The sequence below is a fragment of the Sinocyclocheilus rhinocerous genome, unplaced genomic scaffold (genome assembly GCF_001515625.1).
Source record: "Sinocyclocheilus rhinocerous isolate Xijiao unplaced genomic scaffold, SAMN03320098_v1.1 scaffold513, whole genome shotgun sequence".
NCBI lineage: Eukaryota > Metazoa > Chordata > Actinopteri > Cypriniformes > Cyprinidae > Sinocyclocheilus > Sinocyclocheilus rhinocerous.
The window spans coordinates 143,039-162,204 of NW_015656019.1; the positions used below are offsets into that span (position 1 = coordinate 143,039).

Sequence of the window (19,166 nt, forward strand, 5' to 3'; positions counted from 1 at the left end):
TCTAGAGCTGATCCATGCTGGTTGCTGAGGTAATACAACAAGTTTGCGCTGTGGATCGCCGGATCGGCTTTCACCGTGGACGAAGCTGAGTCCAGCCCGGGGTCGTCACATGTGGTTGCCGCAAGCCCGCCGGACGCTCCTTCTTCGACTCCGCCGGCCGCGCCGTTCTCAAGCCCGCCCGCCACCTCTCACTCTATCCGCCGTGTGTGACGCTGTGTGTTTCATTGTGAAAGCGAAACTACTTTGTTTGGCCTTCCAAAAGAGGACACGACTAGAAATCAGTGGTTAAGTTGTATTTACAACAGTTCAACCCAAATATTCAGATGTGTGCAGGCATTTTATGGAGGACTGTTTCCTGGCAGAGTAGACTACAATGCCGGCTGTTCTGACTCACAGACTGTAAGTAAGTTTTCATATTTAAAGGATTTGCCACTGACGATTCAAACGCGAGTTTTGAGCAGTGTACAGTAGCGCTTGTTGTTTGTCATTTCTCCGATCACAAATGCAGACATGGTTTTATGTTTATGCGGCACGATGCAACGCAACGCGTAAAAAGACAGTATAAGTCATTATAATCAGTAATTATGTCCCCACTGGATGCAACAAACGCCTCGTTTATAATGGGTTTTAATGTTTTTGTCTCGTTGCTCCGGCCTGGACATGGTATGTATGGTAAGGCGTAACATTTCCGTGACACGCTTTGTAAAAATCGACGCGTTTCAGAAAGGCGGGGCATAGAGGAGAAACAATAATGTACAGTATGTGGAAAATAATGTGTTTTTTGAACCTTAAACTGCATAAACACATTTCATTACACCAAATACACAAAATAATGTTCTTTTTAGCAACATCATATGACCCCTTTAAATCCGTTTGGTGTGAAAGCGTCTTGTGTGTGAACTCTGCTCCACATCTAAGCATTTTTGGCCGCGAAATTTTGCCAATGTAATCGCACCTTACCATACATTTCTATATGAGTTTTTTTTGTCTTCTAAAGACTTCTATTCTGGGTGGTTTCCGAGGTGTTATAATGCGGTTGCCAGGGTGTTCTGAGTGGTTGCTAGGTGTTTACTTATGGGCGGCGGTCTGAAGTTAGCAGTTCCCCACCGAACGCGATTCCTGCTCGGACACAAGAACCAGCGCCGTTCCGGTGGAAACGGGATAACAGACTGGTCGATTACACGTGAATCTGTTTAATGTTTAATTTTTACTTTTAATGTTTGTTAAACGAGTTTAAATATAGGCAATATGGCCTACGTCGTGTTAAAAACGATGTAAAACATGCTATGCTGTAAATAATTGAAAATAAAGTTATCATGCAAATCAGTGGTTGTATGGAGTAACGTTAGGCCTATTTTACAAACGTTTAGAGGATTTAAGTTAAACTGTAAACATTAATTCATGTATGAAGTAAAAAAATAAACTAGTATTTTAGTAAAAATGAATCAAACCATTATAAATAAACAACCCAATTTGCTGGGTAAAATTAACCCAAAATGTGTCCTGTCCCACATTTCCCCAGCCCTTAGGTTAAAAATAACCCAAATTGGGTTGTTTTTAACCCAGTGTTTTTTAGAGTGTGCATCACCCATCAGGGGAATTTTTTTTAAGTAGCCTATATTCGCTCTAATAGAAAAGGGAAAACACGGTTCTTCTCAAGAATAACGCGATTTGAGGTAAACTCACCAAAGTTTAATATTTAGCGGTTTGTTCAGGCCCTAATCCAAAAATTGACCAGTAGAAATAGTGATGTTTGGCTTGTGTTTTTCAAACAGGACACACACTTTGCTTCCTCCAGGGGGCGCTGTAGACCTCACTGACATTATGTATGAGGTGCTGCAGTTTTAAACTGTAAACATTAATTCATGTATGAAGTAAAAAAATAAACTAGTATTTTAGTAAAAATGAATCAAACCATTATAAATAAACAACCCAATTTGCTGGGTAAAATTAACCCAAAATGTGTCCTGTCCCACATTTCCCCAGCCCTTAGGTTAAAAATAACCCAAATTGGGTTGTTCTTAACCCAGTGTTTTTTAGAGTGTGCATCACCCGTCAGGGGAATTTTTTTTAAGTAGCCTATATTCGCTCTAATAGAAAAGGGAAAACACGGTTCTTCTCAAGAATAACGCGATTTGAGGTAAACTCACCAAAGTTTAATATTTAGCGGTTTGTTCAAGCCCTAATCCAAAAATTGACCAGTAGAAATAGTGATGTTTGGCTTGTGTTTTTCAAACAGGACACACACTTTGCTTCCTCCAGGGGGCGCTGTAGACCTCACTGACATTATGTATGAGGTGCTGCAGTTTTGACAAATGTCCCGTCCTAGAAGAGTCCTTGTACTAACACTGTGTTCCTAATCTATCTGAGCACACTCACTATTGTATTCTGCTCACGGACTGTTCAATCTAAGCTGCGGATATCTCACCAGCTCACGAAACTGGGTGAAGGTGGAAGTTTCAGTGTCTGAAAAGATGGAGAAAATCATAACTCCAAGTCATTTTCATAAAATAGTTACAATTGATATAATTCACACAAGTCTTGATTGGGAACACAAAAAAAGTCCGTTTATGTTGCAACAATAAAGAAATCCGTGTTTCCATATTTATAAAAAAAGAGATGTTTCTGTATCTCCTGTAGCCTGTATTATAAACATTAAATTAGTGTGATGTTAATGAACTCGTGTAGTTCTTTTATGTCACTACGGCAAGTGTCAAAGCGGTCGAACTTGAATTACGTTGATGTCTGGTTCGTGATTGCATTTGGAGGTAATATCCAGAGTGTCATTGTTAGCGATGATGAATACGATGGAGGAAGAGCTGAAGGTCACTCTCTTTTTGGGCCGGTTGGGGCGGCTCTGTGACATCACAATGGGCCGTACAGGATGTTCGATGCGGGCCAGGGGACGGTCCTTAATGCTGTGCTGCACACTGGCCAGACGAGAACACAGCATCTGTAACATACACCTGCGAAACTGACCAATCAGAACAAGGAAAGTAAGTTTCATATACATACACTGTAAAAAATATATTTATCAAAGATTATTCGAGTGAGTTTCACAAGAAAATACTATATCAGTCTTTCAAAGTGTCATGTTTAATTCAATGTGTTACTTGCAGTTTCTTTATAATTATTTGTGAAATTATTCTGTATGTCCTATAGTGATGTCACAGGCCTGCCTATATAATATAATAAATACCCTCACTAAATGCCCTTCCATTTGAATTGAGTGACTTCTGCTGACCTTTCTGCTCATGAAGGCGCAGATGACGGGGTTGTAGGCAGTGCTGGATTTGGCGAAGAGAGAGGGAATGATGGCAACCGTGGGGGAGACGAAACTCTTCCAGCCAAAAGCCTCCAGCATGGAGACCACAGCATAGGGCGTCCAGCACACCAGGAAACAGGAGATCATCATTAGGAACATCACCGCCACTTTCTTCTCATATCGCAGAATCTTAATCGTCTGAACCGTCTGCAGATCCTGGATAGAACGCAGCTATAGCAAGACATCAGAAGAGATTCTGTCATAAAACTCCATCTGTTAAAGAACATATTATTGCATGTCCTGGAAAAAAGAACATGGCCTTGGTCAACCAAGCTTAGATGAACCTTGGTCTTGCTAACACAAATTAGTATATCATTAAAAAAAATATCTGTTTAATAATAAAATTCTCAGATACTGCCCAATTTGATAAGCTCTCAGATTGTAATGTAAAAATGCTGTTCTATAAAACGTAGAAATCTTACTTAGAAAATACTTGTGATGGTAAAGACAGCAGTATTGGGATCCGTGATTCGGTGTTATTTAAAAAATGATGCATTTTAAACAAAATGATTTGAAAAAGGTAGAATTTCCCTCATGTTCTTTTAATCTGTTTTATAGGAAAAATTTAAATGTCTAGAAAAGGACAAGCAAAAACAATGATATTCTGCAAACATAACATTGCAGTACCATTAAAAATGAGGGAAAAGGTTATTTAAAACATAATAAAAGGTGCTATCAAAAGTTTCAGAATTAAAAAAATTATTCTAGGGAACAGAAAAGACAAAAAAAGGAATAAGAGAATAGAATTAAATAGAACAGAACCACAAGCACCACACTGATTATCAGTCAATTTAATACAAACAATAAAACATACATCCCAATTCATACATCCATATCCACAAATCCACAATCTATTTAGAAAAAGCCATATTCAGACTAGGCTGACATAGTTATACTGTAGATGGATATTGTACACACTGTTCCTGATGATTAAGATATATACTTTCCTAAGGTGATTGGCTTTGGATGGAGGTTGTATAAAATACATTGAATTAAGCTACAAACTCGATCATAATGCACAATGTTTTCATCTCACATGTATTTGTGAGGTGCAGCTTGTCATTTTACAGAGTGTTTTCACTAGCTAGCAGTAAATCGGTTACCTCACCTGAATATGATCGTAGATTTGTGTTGAATGTTATCTTTAGAATGGAAATATTGATATTTTATTTGTAAACATCACGCTTTTTCTCTTATTTCAGTTAATATCATAAAACTAGCGAGCTAAGCCAGTAGTAGTACTGAGTGTCGTGTGGAAGAAAGATTGATTCAAACTCGTGACTTCGATTATTCGGTTCGAGCGATCCACTAGCAAAAAACAGATCAAAAGAGCCATTCATTTTCGATATTCGACATCGCTTGTAATGATTTTAAAAAGCACATATAGTGATGGGTGAAACTTTTCGAAACTTCGCGAATGATAATGATGGTTCGCGAATCATTATTCAGATCAGGACTTCGGAGCGCGTATCGCAAATCTTTTTTCTGATTTCTTTTTTTTCATTAAACAGTACTAAACAACAGACCATTATAGTACAGTTATAAAAACAAAACAAAGAAAAAAGTATACACAAATATAAATTCCTTAAAGGGGTCATAGGATGCTACATGCACTGTTACAAGTTGTTTGAACTGAAATGTGTGTTGACGTCACACAGACAGGCCCCTCCCACGATAGTTTGATTGACAGTAGCGTTTCAGCAATTATCAGTCAATTTAATACAAACAATAAAACATACATCCCAATTCATACATCCATATCCACAAATCCACAATCTATTTAGAAAAAGCCATATTCAGACTAGGCTGACATAGTTATACTGTAGATGGATATTGTACACACTGTTCCGGATGATTAAGATATATACTTTCCCAAGGTGATTGGCTTTGGATGGAGGTCGTATAAAATACATTGAATTAAGCTACAAACTCGATCATAATGCACAATGTTTTCATCTCACATGTATTTGTGAGGTGCAGCTTGTCATTTTAACGGAGTGTTTTCACTAGCTAGCAGTAAATCGGTTACCTCACCTGAATATGATCGTAGATTTGTTTTGAATGTTATCTTTAGAATGGAAATATTGATATTTTATTTGTAAACATCACGCTTTTTCTCTTATTTCAGTTAATATCATAAAACTAGCGAGCTAAGCCAGTAGTAGTACTGAGTGTCGTGTGGAAGAAAGATTGATTCAAACTCGTGACTTCGATTATTCGGTTCGAGCGATCCACTAGCAAAAAACAGATCAAAAGAGCCATTCATTTTCGATATTCGACATCGCTTGTAATGATTTTAAAAAGCACATATAGTGATGGGTGAAACTTTTCGAAACTTCGCGAATGATAATGATGGTTCGCGAATCATTATTCAGATCAGGACTTCGGAGCGCGTATCGCAAATCTTTTTTCTGATTTCTTTTTTTTCATTAAACAGTACTAAACAACAGACCATTATAGTACAGTTATAAAAACAAAACAAAGAAAAAAGTATACACAAATATAAATTCCTTAAAGGGGTCATAGGATGCTACATGCACTGTTACAAGTTGTTTGAACTGAAATGTGTGTTGACGTCACACAGACAGGCCCCTCCCACGATAGTTTGATTGACAGTAGCGTTTCAGCATTAAGACCCTAAAGAATCATATCAACGTGTGGAAAATGGGCATCCCTTTCATATGACCCCTTTAAGAAACTTTTATTATAGCTAGTAAAAATGTATGCTTTTTATGTATAACCACAGTTTTACTATAAATACCATGGTTAAACTATGGTTACTGTAGCAAAACCATGGTTAATTTGTGGTTACCATGGTTTAACTAGCAACCATGTTTATTATTATTATTATTTACCCTATTTTGATTAATTGGTTAACCATGGTTAATTTTCATAAGGGATGTGTTGCCATGTTAAAAAAAACAACAACAAAAAACAAAACAAAACAAAAAACCTCTGAATAAAGAAAAGAGAGGTTTAGAGCCAGATTTTTATGTATGTAAAATCTAGCTAGCAGGAAAAACTATTTAATTAAGTTATATTTTCCTATATTCTCTTTAGAGTAGTCAAACAATCCAAAGAAAACAGAAAGAAAAGTCACTTACAAAATGAGATCGGATGAACATTAAAAATGATCTGACCAAAGTTTCTCTGTGTGGTTACATTGCCAAACAATCATCAGAAGAGTGACAAAAACAGCAACTCACTTCAGTGTCTGACTTATATTATAATTAAGTCCATAAGTTTTTAGTGAAATTTGGAGTAACTCATTAATCTGTTGTTTGACCTCTTCATGTTAAAGGAGAGATCTATAGTTTCCAAAGACAGACATCACTTGTTATGATTTTCAAGGGCATTCATTATCATTACACAGCTGCAAGGACAGCAATACAATTTGCTGAGTTTGACTAAGCATCTCTCGGGCATTCTGTAACTAACACAGAACTGGGTCACCACTTGGGGGCACAATCGGGTTGATGTGAACAGCTGGTCTAAGCTTCTCCTGAAATCATTTAATCTGAAGATGGCTTTCCAAACCAAGTAAAGTCAATCTCATATGCTGGAGCATTTTTCCCTTATACCATGCATCAATTAAAGCTGTCATACTGCTCACATACAGTTAAATTGACAGGTATATGAGCGGGTATTTTTGGTTAATTAGCATCAATTTAGGTTAATATTTGCATAAATGTGTAAGGATTTAACTTAAATCCTTTGACTGGCCACATTTAAATACCTTTTTCTTTCACTAGTTCATATTAAACTGTCCTGTGGTAGAATAGATGCTTTAAAATGTTGTAAAATATATGTATACAATTCTTTGTAATGTCTCAGTTTGAATAACTATCCATTTCACTGATTTATTCATGAATGAACTGGTTCACTAATTCATTCATGCATTTATTGATTCCCTAATTCATTCATGTGCTTATTGATTGACCGAATCATTAATGCATTTATTGATTTCCTGATTCATTTATGTATTTATTCAGGCAGTTGCTGGCACACTTTACTGATATGGAACAGAATAATCAAGACACAAGGAACTGTTCTGTACAACACAGATCAAACACATTAAAAGGTAGAGTTAAATAAAAACACAGAACCTTTACCAACACAGAAAAGATGAAATAGTGAATTAAAATAAGTAGTCTGGATTATTAAGGAACTCCTGCTGAGTTCTGGGGTTGATTTCAGAGCAAGAATAAAACACTGTGTATGTGAACAGGGGTCTAGTCTGGTTTTGTGCCTCGCAGGTTTAACTCTTAGTAGTGTTGACTTGCTTTCTGCTTTTTTGTCAAATATTACAATTTAAAATAACTGTTCTCTATTTTAAAAATATATTAAAATGTAATTTATTCCTGTGATTAAAAGCTGAATTTTCAGCATCTTTACTCCAGTCTTTAGTGTCACATGATCCTTCAGAAATCATTCTAATATGCTGATTTGCTGATTATTATAATAGACTTCTGATTAATGACATCTTTGCTAAATAAAAGCATTCATTTCTTAAAAAAAAAAAAAATCTTACAGTCCCTAAACTTTTAAACGATAGTGTATATTGCAGTGCAGTGGATAGCAATGGATTGAATTGCAAGACTGTCAACATGTCAGGCTAAATAAATCTATTAAATAAGAATTTATTTAGGCCACAGAATGACTGGAGTCTCAAGCAAGTACATCATATTAATCATATCTGTCAAAATAGCATAGTCCTTTCTTTGTGTGCAAAATGTTTTGGAAAGTTTTACACATAAACTCAAAGGCAAAGGTACACATAAACTGCTTAAAGGTGAAGTGTGACATTTCTGCATCACTAACAAAAAAGTGCCATTGGTCAGAAAAACAGATAGTCCCGCCCCAAACATATGCCATTGGTTAAGTCCAGTGTTGCCAACTAAGCAATTTTGTTGCTTTAGCAACTTTCAGACTATCCTAGCAACTTTTTCTTCAAAAAGCACATAACAAATTTAGCTATATTTAACAAATTTATTTGCCAACCTTTAGCAACTGTGACTCGAATCATAAAAAGGCACACAATTTCCCGCTAAATTACACAAAAAGAGGAAATCAAAGGTGTCTAGCAGTACACATATCACGTGAATTAAAGGTGCACTAAGCGATTTTTGCCAAATGATGTTGATATTTGAAAGCACCAAAACAAACACACCCATACCCCAACAGGAACTCGCCCCTATTTTGATAACTCCGCCCCACACGTACATATACAACTCTGGCAGCAATGATGGTGGATCTGCCATGCCTGCCACAGCATATTCAAGCAAAAGCCAACACAGAAAAGTTGTGTAAAAAAGCAAGGCCTTCCCGCTCCTTGAGTTCTCTCCACCGCTGGAAAGCTGCTCCAATATTTACGCGGGTCCTACCTCTTGCCTGACCGTAACCCTTCTTTTTAATGTTTTGCTCCTCCGAAATGTTCCTCTTTTTTTTATCTGCCATCTCTCGCTATCTATAGTCGATCAGCTAATGTCCGTCCTGTGCTCTCTTCTCCCTATCACTAGACACGCCCCTTACTGCTGATTGGCAGCCAGTTTGTTTTGGGACTCGGTCCGACACAGTGGTCAAAAGCGTTTTTCAAAAATCGCTTAGTGCACCATTAATTTGCTAGTTGCAATTGTTCAATAGCAATTGTTCATTTATGATAACACCTTGTTATTAGTTTGTACCTGCACTTGTTGATCAGTTAAAAAATACGTAGAAAAATGGAAAAGGTACTGAAAATTTGCTGCCAGAACTTTATCCATTAAGTTGTAACCTGATAACATAATACAATGCGTAATTTTTAATTCAGGTAAAAAACCTGTGAAAAATCCATACAGAAAATTCCTTCAAATTAACACAGTACATTGTGCCCTATATTTACAGACTTTTCTTAAAGTGTAGCATACTAACTAACTACCAATACACTGCTTAAAAATATAATTGTTCAGAATGCGTAATTTTACTAGTTAATAAGAAAACACATAAAATGTAATTGTTCAAAAATGTGTAAATATTCAAAAATTCAATGTTGTATTTATGATATTATTTATAATTTTCATATTATTATATTTATTTTTTTAGTTTAACTAACAAATCTAAATTAACATTTCAAATCATATTCATAATCATATTAGCTGAGATTTGAGTGATTTGACTGTGTATTCTATGCAGTTTTGCGTTGTGATTACATAATGATGTCATTGTGCAATAACATCGCAATGTCATTTAGCAACTTTTAGCAACAAGTCGTTCTGCCTTTAGCAACTTTTCCTGAAAATTAGTTGGCAACACTGGTTCAGCCAATACTATTGTAGGCAGAATGCTTTTCAGGGGAATCAACCTACAAATAGTTTAATCTGTACGCAAAACTAAGATAAGAGAATAGACTGCACACTTAAGTTTGTGGTAAGCACACAATCACTTGCAGATCTAGTTGGAGCAGTCATGCTCGTTGTAGGCAGAATGCTTTTCAGGGGAATCAACCTACAAATAGTTTAATTAAAGCTGTCTCTGTACGCAAAACTAAGATAAGAGAAAAGACTGCACACTTAAGTTTGTGGTAAGCACACAATCACTTGCAGATCTAGTTGGAGCAGTCATGCTCTCCACCATCTGGATGGCACACTGATAAAATCTGATGCACAGGAGCTGCGCTGATGAAAACCGCAAGCTATTTACGTGCACAATCACCGTCTCTGCTTATTTGCTGAAGGCACTTTCAGACAATACGGCTTTTAGTGGAAATATCCCCTCATACAGCAGCACCTCTGCACTGCTAAATCACAGCAGCTTGACAGTGTGTTTATAAAAGAACAAGAGAGAATGATGAAGGTTAAAGACAGAAAGAAACTGTAAGTTGTCACATGCAAATCACAGATCGGAAATGAGATGACAAGCAGTTTTGAGAAAAACGTTTGGAGAAGCCAAGGGTCAATAAATGTAATAAATATAATACACTTTAAATAAAATTAAATAAAAAATGCTTAGCAGGTCATTTCTTTTATAAAAAAAGTATAATACTATACAATATGTACAAATAAATATGTACAATTTTTTTCAAACTCTAGGGATCAGTCTTGCTGTCTATAAGCAGCATCCTCAGAGTTTCTACACTGGCAAGTGTGCACTTCACACATACAGCATGTGACACACTAGAGGTATATTTTGAATATTTATATTGTATCACATGACTTTAGTCCATTTCATACGAAATATGTATGCTTAAGTAACCACTGATAATCTGAACTAGAAGAGGAAGGAAAAGGTTGGTATTGACAGTCTTTTGACCATTGAAATTGTTAAAATCATTAATCATTAAATCATTAATTTGAGGCTTGATCAAGTGAAAATATTCTTAAGTTGGATTTTTGTAACCTGACAAACAAAAGTAAAATGTTGCACTATTGGTTTTACGCTTCAAATCATTTGAGCACAACCCCTGTGCAAATGGTGGAGAACAGAAAATTACTTAAAATGGCTTAGATCACCATTATTGTACTAATATTTGGTACAATTTGTCTGATAATTGGATGAGGTTGGATGAAGTTAGACCTCCCATATCAATTTGAAATAGGAAATTCCACCAAGGTACAAAAACAATACAATTAGCAATTATATATTCAACCAACTTTGCAACACACATGCAAAAGACCATGTATGGAAGTAACCAATATAAACCCATGAAAAACCTCCTATCTTGGTAGGAAACTCACTAGGTTTTGATACAGAGCTAGTGTGTTTGTAGCTCACCAGGTAGCAGGAAATATATATCTGACGCAACCAGACAAAGCCAGTGAGAAAATGACTATCATTAGCATAAGCACACTGTTGCAAACATAATTAAAAGAAAGAAAACTGCATTACATCTGTTCGCCTTACCATTTTCACAGTGTACAAGATGTTTCCATAACAGTAGGCCATGACGCCCACAGGAACAAAGAAGCATCCGAGGAGGAAGAAGAGAATGAAGGAAGCGTCGTTGGGATCTTTGGAAGCCCAGTCAAGAGAGCAGCCCAACTGATGGACTTCCAGCGTGTAGCGGTTCCATCCCAGGAGAGGAGCTCCAGTCCAGACCAAAGAGTACAGCCAGATGTGCGTGATAGCCCTCCAGGCCCAGGGGAAGTCAATGACCTTGGCATGAACCACACGGATGTAGCGCTCATACGCCAGACCGGAGAGAGTCATGATGGACACGATGCCTTAAAGGACAAGAAAAGAAATAAAAAGACATATAGTTGACTTGAAATAAATAGATAGATGTATGGATGGATGGACGGACAGACAGACAGATAGACCTCCCAAAAACCACAACATGAAAAATTATAGATAAATAATTATATTTTGCATAAAGAAAATTATAATTTGCATGAAGCCTGTTGAAAGAACTACTGTGTTTGTATTTATTTTTTACACTGTGACATTATTTTCATTGCAGTGAAGCACATTCTGTCCTCAAATTCTCATTACCGAAATGTGTCCAGATGTTTGACTTTAGTTTGTTTGTCATTCTCATTATTAAATTTTTTTATTATTCTCTTAAGATTCTGCATGCCACAGACATAATGTATCACTTAAAAATATTTTTTAAATAAATAAAATTATTATTAAATAAAATATTACAATTTTTAAATAATATTAAAATATATTTTAAAATAATAATGCATAAAATTATCCTCTCTCCACACAACATGCAAATAAGAGTCTTACTTTCAGCAGATGATGGATTATAGCAATTGGTATCATTTCTAGAAGTAAATAACTGTATCTCTGAACGGCAGTATTCGCAGAGACTCCTCTGGCAAAAGACTCACAGACACATTCCCCCAATTACCCAGACATCCACAGTCCTCTGTGACAGAGGCAGGCCGGTGGGGAAGCAGCACTAACGTGTTTCCTCTCAGCTGTCAGATGTATTCACACAGACCTCTTTTTTTCAATAGAACTGGCTTAGTAAATTTGATGTGGAATATGATGCAGTATTACACACTGAGCTACATCTCATCAAAACAGTTTTTATTTAAATGAGTAAATTCTCAAGGAAGCAAAAATGGAGGTCATAGACACAAATGCCTCTACAAACAACTGTTAGTAGAAGCATCAAACACAGCAAATTTCACACCTAAATGGGTCAAATGAGGGAGTATGGAAACAATCACGTGTTCCCAGATAGCACATGTACGTCTGCAATATGTCTGTTAAAGATCGCTTCGTCTGGAAAGCATCTGCTGTGTACAAAATTCTAATAGAGACGTCTCTAAGATGTCAGTTTTACATACATTCTAAATCATAAACATCTTAAAGACATTTTCTAAACATCTATTTGACATCTGATAGGAAATGTCCTATAGACGTATTTCAGATGAGAAAACACTCTAAAAAATATGTCTTGCAGATGTCAAATAGACGTCTCCGTGATGTACATGTGCTATCAGGGTTATGATAATCTTTGAAATAACATCAGTTGTGACCTTGGGGGAGAAGGTGCATAAAATGACCGTCTATCTTTAAGAAATGAGATTATGGTATTCTGGTCAAAGCATATCCTCTCACAGGTGCTTGATATTCTGATATTCCTGCTGGATATTTCTGGTGCATTAAAGTGTCATTATCTGACTCCATTTGACTTCATCTTTCTCTGCGCCAGATGGACTTTTATTTCAATAAATGTGTCATAGTTGTATACTTGGAGTTGTGTCTTATGTTGTAAATAGTCAAATAAACCAAATAATTAAGCATAAACGTTCTTACGACGAAAAAATTATTGCCTAGCGTCCCTACTAAATCCTACGCCTATGCTTCCAGGTGACATACACCCAAAGGTTATGACATTACTCCAATGTGTTGTTCTCATGGTTATTCATATAATTTGTCGTGAGGTAGCTAAGTGTAAGAAATCCTGTCAGACTCCTACGCGCTGCTCCAGAGAGTTTTCTCGTGAGTGAGAAATGAGGACATTCACAGAGCTGTAATAATATTATAAATACTCACATTTTGCTTATGTGAAATGTCTGGCAGCTGTGGTAAATAACGTCTTGCCAACTTAGTCATGTAGGGTGGTCAGTTTCCAAATAGTTTATTTGTCCGGTTTTGTTTCCGTGGTAAAACACGTTAAATTGACTCACGTAGGTATGGTAATATTATTTAATGTTTTTATTCTGCGTATACTATTTTTAAATCCTAGCTGTGCTTTCTGGAGCGTTTTGTGTAGCACCAAGTTCCCTAACTGCTGCCAAAATAGGCTACTGTACATCGTTGTGACAAAAATGTCTTTCTTGATCAGACGAAGTAACCATTTAAGAGAAAAAACGATTACGAATGACTTCCTTTGAATTCTTACTGAATTCTTTGAATTAAACTTATCCAGGTGACTCTATCGATACACGCGGGACTAAAGAAAGAACTGACCGAATAAACTGTTGCTGAATCCATCCCAAACACATGTGGCAGAATTAAAGATCCATCTTCTCTTCACGCACGAGACGAATGTGAAATTAACTCCAGTGACTGACACCAGCAGATCGCTGACACTTATATTCACTATTAACAAATTAGTTGGTGTTCGGAGTCTCTTGAACCTGTAGTAGAGAATAATCACGATGATATTATTACAGAAGCCCAGGACACCGATAGATCCGATGGTGAACGTCAGGAGTTTATAAGTCTCATCGGAGAAAATATAATCATAATCCTCAAGGTTGGTCTCAGGCGATGTTTCATTAAAATAATTCATTTCTTTTCTAAGTGAATGTCCAGCATGGTGACTGAAACGCCCGATGCTCAGTGACCCGATTCAGCAGCCCGTCCAGAAGCAATCAGGGCAGTCGACTAGTGATTGTAGTTCAGTAGGCTATGTCAGTAAGGCTGAATTCGTCTCAGAAGAAAAATGTCACCTTCATCCAGAAAAAAGGAGTGAAAGTTCCTCCTGGATTCACCAGAGACTTTCCAGTGTCTCCTATGATTGACTGTCACTGCTGAGTGAATGCAGATTGAGTGTGTAGTGCGCTGTTATGAACACTAATCACAGTGACGGTGATGGGGCTCTGTACGGTGACGCATTGCTGCCACACACATATTATTTTTTCCACTCAATTATGTCGTAATAACGAGATGTTATGTCGTTTTAACGACATCTTTTCTCGTTTTAACGACATCTTTTCTCGTATAACGTGCAGAGAGAAAAAAAATCTAATAATGCTTTGCCGTATTAAATGCGCTATTAGCGCAAGATTAGTAAGTAAAGTTACTTGTGTACAAAATGGTATGGCCCCACCTCCACTTAATGAATTCATTAGACAAAATTTTAACTCATTTACTAGAGCCACTAGGCTACTAGAGGGGACTGTATAATACCACATAGAAGAAGTGCTCTTGGGCAGTCAGCATTTTCCTATAGAGCAGAGCAGTACATACTTGGAATAGGCTACTATACCTATAGAACTAAGAAATATTACATCTTTTGTTTCTTTTTTTGAATCGATAAAAGGGTGGCTATTGGATTATCAAACATGTCTTCATAATTTGAAGTAGTGGTTTCTTGCTTGATTCTGGTTTTTATAAAGTCTTTTATGTGTGTGACTATGTTTGCTGGCATGTTTGTTCTTTATGTACTTGTGGATTTTGTTTTTATATCATCAACCTGCCAGGGACTGCAGATGAAAATGAGCCTGTATGGTGATGTTTTGAAAACGTATAAGAATGGCGATGATCAGTATTTAATGTGCTGAGAGAAAAACTAATAATAGTGGAGATGATGCTCAGCATATAGCCTACTGTGTTGTTTTGAAAACTTATAGCGGCTATATTCAGTATTCTATGTGCTTATACGAAGACTGAATGGTGATGTCCAGTAGCCTATTAATGCGCTGTTATGAACAATCACAGTGATGGTGATGCTCATTATCTACGTTGTTTTGAAAACTTGTGGCAGTAATGGCAATATTCAGTATTTAATGATTATATGAAGACTATGTAATGCCGTAAAAAAATGTGTTAGGATGCTTATGATTGGAATGGTAATGTTTAGCATTTAATGCATGCACCTGTAAAGACTAATCACAGTGACAGTGATGTTCAATATTTAATGTGCTGTTATGAACACTAATGGCAGTAAGTGTGATATTCAGTGTTTAATGTGCTGTTATGAACACTAATAGTGAAGATATGTAGGCTAATATGCTGTTAAGTGAACTAATGACAGTAACAGTTATGTTTTGTATTGTACGGACTGGAATGAACAGTCTGTTATGTTCCATATTTAATGCACTGATATGAGACAGACAAAATAAATCAGCTAAAGCAAATCAACCTCCATTAGTCATGAAAAGGTTATGAACTTTCATATTTAATTCAAGGGTCAGAGAGAAGGAAATAGGCTAGTACAGTAAAACAGAAATAAAACAGTAAGATAAAATCTGAATCCTTTTTTATTATTAGTGAAATTTTAGAGGATCCTATGGGAATGATTGTTACTCAGTTTCATCTGGCACTGCTGAAGAATCAGACTTTAAAATTAAAGCAAACAATCTCTACAAACACTCCCTCCAATGTTGGAATTATTTATATTTAAAAATACATTTCAACAATATTTTAAGCTGTAAAAAACCTAGCTGTGTCCATTTTATACTGCCTAGGTAATTAGAGCAACTTCAGACAGCCAAGAGGTGATGCTTTTGCTCCCTTAATTACAAACATGCAAATGAAGGACAGGTGATTGGGGATCATCATCTTGATTAATAATGCCCCTGCCACTTAGATGTGAAGGCTGGTTCAGATGATTCACCGCTCTTTACATGTCAGCTGTTAACAGCACATCACGTTCACTTCCTTCAGGCAAGACTGAGGCAAATGGTTTTCAGTCCTATATATAAAGTACTAGCTAGAGATTTAAAAAAATTTTTTTTAAAAGAAGTCTCTTATGTATACTAAGGCTGCATTCATTTGATCAAAATACATTAAAATTAGAAATATTGTAAAATATTATTACAATTTAAAAGAATCTGGTTTCTATTTGAATATATTTTAAAAAGTTATTTATTCCAAAGCTACATTTTCAACAGCCATTACTCCAGTCTTCAATGTTACATGATCCTTTAGAAATAATTTTAATATGCTGTATCTAAACTTCTGACTGCAAATATATATATGCATTATATATACACAACATTTGCATAGTGTGCATAGTATACATACTACATGTGCAGATATAAGATGGTAGTATATGATTTTGAACACAGCCATAATGCAGTTGAACCATTTTTTAATAACTCTCCTTGTTTATGTAAGGCTTTTGGTTTAATCCTCATAGAATTGCGGATTCACAGTATAAGAACCTGAAAATGTGCAAACTGTACAATTATTTCAGCAGCTTGCAGTCGAAACTTTGATCTTTGACATGAAAATGTGTTTCCTAAGAGGTTCTTCTTAGTACAGCTCAGTGTTTGTGAAGAAAATATTCCTTGTTGATGAATTGGGTCACTGTTTTATCCTAATTGTCCTAGAATATTCTTAATATAAATCCTCTATTACATACAAATCTGAGTTCTTATTGGAACAACATCAGCGGATTTTTATCAGCATTTTATCTTCCCTGCCCAGTGATATTTTCACAGCTCCCATAAGTGTTTAGAAGAAGACATCTAGAGATCTGGAAAAAGATTTGATTGATTTACTAGCTTTTTGAGGGCATGTCTCTGAAATCAACAGGAGTGTGGAAAACAAAACATTAAAGGTGAGTTGTTGTAGCTGTCAGATCTCATTCACACTTGTGCAAACTCAAAGACAGTGACGCACACGGTCTGATGTAAGCAACGTCAAACGGCATTGGTTATCGCACTTCTCATCGCAGATTGTGGCGATTAATTACTTAAATTTTAGTCTCTTCCTCACATCATATGGCTTGAGAAGACTAGAAATATGAATTAATGTGCATTTTTGTCAGCCGCAGTACTTATATCTTTGCTGTATAGAAAAGAGCAAGTAATGCAGGTTTGGAATTACATGAGGGTGAGTAAATGATGACAGAATTAAAATTTTTGCACTGTAAAAATAGAGCAAATATTATTGGAGTATATATTACAAGAAAATACTATTTTAGTCTTTCAACTTCAAAATGTCACATTTAACTCAATGCATTACTTGCTATTTCTTTGTAATTATTTGTGAATTTTACTCGCAATATTTTCAGCGCGTGAATTGGCTTTTTATGTGACAGAATATCTAATTTTGATGGCCTTATGTGAAACCCCTTGATGATTAAACTCTGCATGCTGTGTGTTTTCAGTAATTACCTAGAAAAGAGTTTGTTCCCCTCCCTCACATCCTCATCTGACTCACGTCTCTGGAAACTGGGTCGTTTCATCCATGCATCTACTCTTTTTTTCTCCTCTCTCTCTTTCTCTGTCTTAGTCTCTCTCTCTTTAATAAGAAGTGAATTTTACAGTTTACGACACAGCATACCGACTGCTGAATGGAGTCTAATTATGAGGAGTTGGGATGTGAATGAGTTCCAACAGTCCCTGATGGGAAATAAAACTACACACTGGCCCAATTCTCTCTCACTCTCTCTCTTTGTTTTTGTCAGCTACACCCATCCTTTTCCCTACATGCACTGCACAGGAATGTTTCATACATCCAAGCTGATGCATGTTAATGCCATGCTATGTTTAGGTGATGGCATGTGCCCTACTGATGTACCAGCCTTCAGAGATCAAAGCTTTCCATGGGGTGTTGGTGGAGAGGAGTTGTCTGACAGGCAAAAGGGAAAGTGTGAAATTTTCCTAATTCTCAGTGAAACACACTTCTTATTTACAAAACAGCTTCACAGCTGCACAACATCATTTTTGCCATTTGCCATAAAAACTTAGGTATAGTCAAGAAATCTGAGACAAATTATTTTGTTTTAGAAAACAAATTCTGATTGGATAAATAATTTTTTATGGTGAGATTTAAAATACTGGAACATATGAATGCACTATATTACTACGCCATGGTGCATGTCCTGAATAACAACGTCACTCACTGATAACTACCATATGATGCATTGTTGAAAAAAAAAACTAGCAAGTCATTATTGTTTCCCAAAAACAGAACTTTCTGCACTTCCGTCGTTAGCATATAAGCTAACCACAATTATCCACAAAACCTCCAGCATAACAGAAAGTCTGCAACATAACTGAACATTAAACACTATTGAATTTCTCTTTAATCAGAAATATAAAATAATGGATAATTAATTTCTACTGAACTTTAAAATGCTGATGTTTTTCGGTATTACCCGTGTTTTTTGCACTGTTGCTTTTGTTGATGTTGTTATCAAGTTATAGTTAACTGAAATTTTTTAACTCACTTCAAAATGTTATCACAAAGTTAAGTACTTAAAGGGGTCATATGATGCTGCTAAACATAACATTATTTTGTGTATTTGGTGTAATTAAATGTGTTTATGCGGTTTAAGGTTAAAAAAACACATTATTTTCCACATACTGTACATTATTGTTTCTCCTCTATGCCCCGCCTTTCTGAAACGCGTCGATTTTTACAAAGCTCATCGGTCTGAAAAAGCGAGGTGTGCTCTGATTGGCCAGCTATCCAGTGCGTTATGATTGGCCGAATACCTCAAGCATGAGACGGAAATGATACGCCCCTCACCATATTGTGATGATGCCCCGTCAGGCCGGTGCGATGATTCAAAAACATGAAAACCCATTATAAACGAAGCATTCGTTGCATCCAGTGGGGACATAATTACGGATTATAATGACTTATACTGTCTTTTTACGCGTTGCGTTGCATCGCGCCGAGTAAACATAAAACTACGTCTGCATTTGTGATCGGAGAAATTACA

At 36.2% G+C, this 19,166-nt stretch overlaps 1 protein-coding gene across 1 annotated transcript; it reads right to left on the bottom strand.

Annotated features, from left to right (window-relative positions):
* Positions 1-2,172: 2,172 nt before the first annotated feature.
* On the bottom strand, positions 2,173-14,285 carry LOC107719228 (opsin-3-like). Its single transcript, XM_016526602.1, has 5 exons — positions 13,730-14,285; positions 11,204-11,523; positions 3,245-3,496; positions 2,738-2,974; positions 2,173-2,466 (listed from the first exon to the last, which is right to left on the bottom strand). The coding sequence occupies exons 1-5, from the start codon at positions 14,052-14,054 to the stop codon at positions 2,425-2,427; spliced, it is 1,176 nt and encodes a 391-aa protein (XP_016382088.1). The 5' UTR covers positions 14,055-14,285; the 3' UTR covers positions 2,173-2,424.
* Positions 14,286-19,166: the final 4,881 nt, after the last annotated feature.

Coding starts and splice junctions, on each gene's coding strand:
- LOC107719228 (XM_016526602.1), bottom strand. CDS start 14,054: ATGAATTATTTTAATGAAACATCGCCTGAGACCAACCTTGAGGATTAT. Junction 3,497..11,203: donor TCTTGTACACTGTGAAAATG/GTAAGGCGAACA, acceptor GTCTTGCTATAG/CTGCGTTCTATCCAGGATCT. Junction 2,975..3,244: donor GCGCCTTCATGAGCAGAAAG/GTCAGCAGAAGT, acceptor CTGATTGGTCAG/TTTCGCAGGTGTATGTTACA.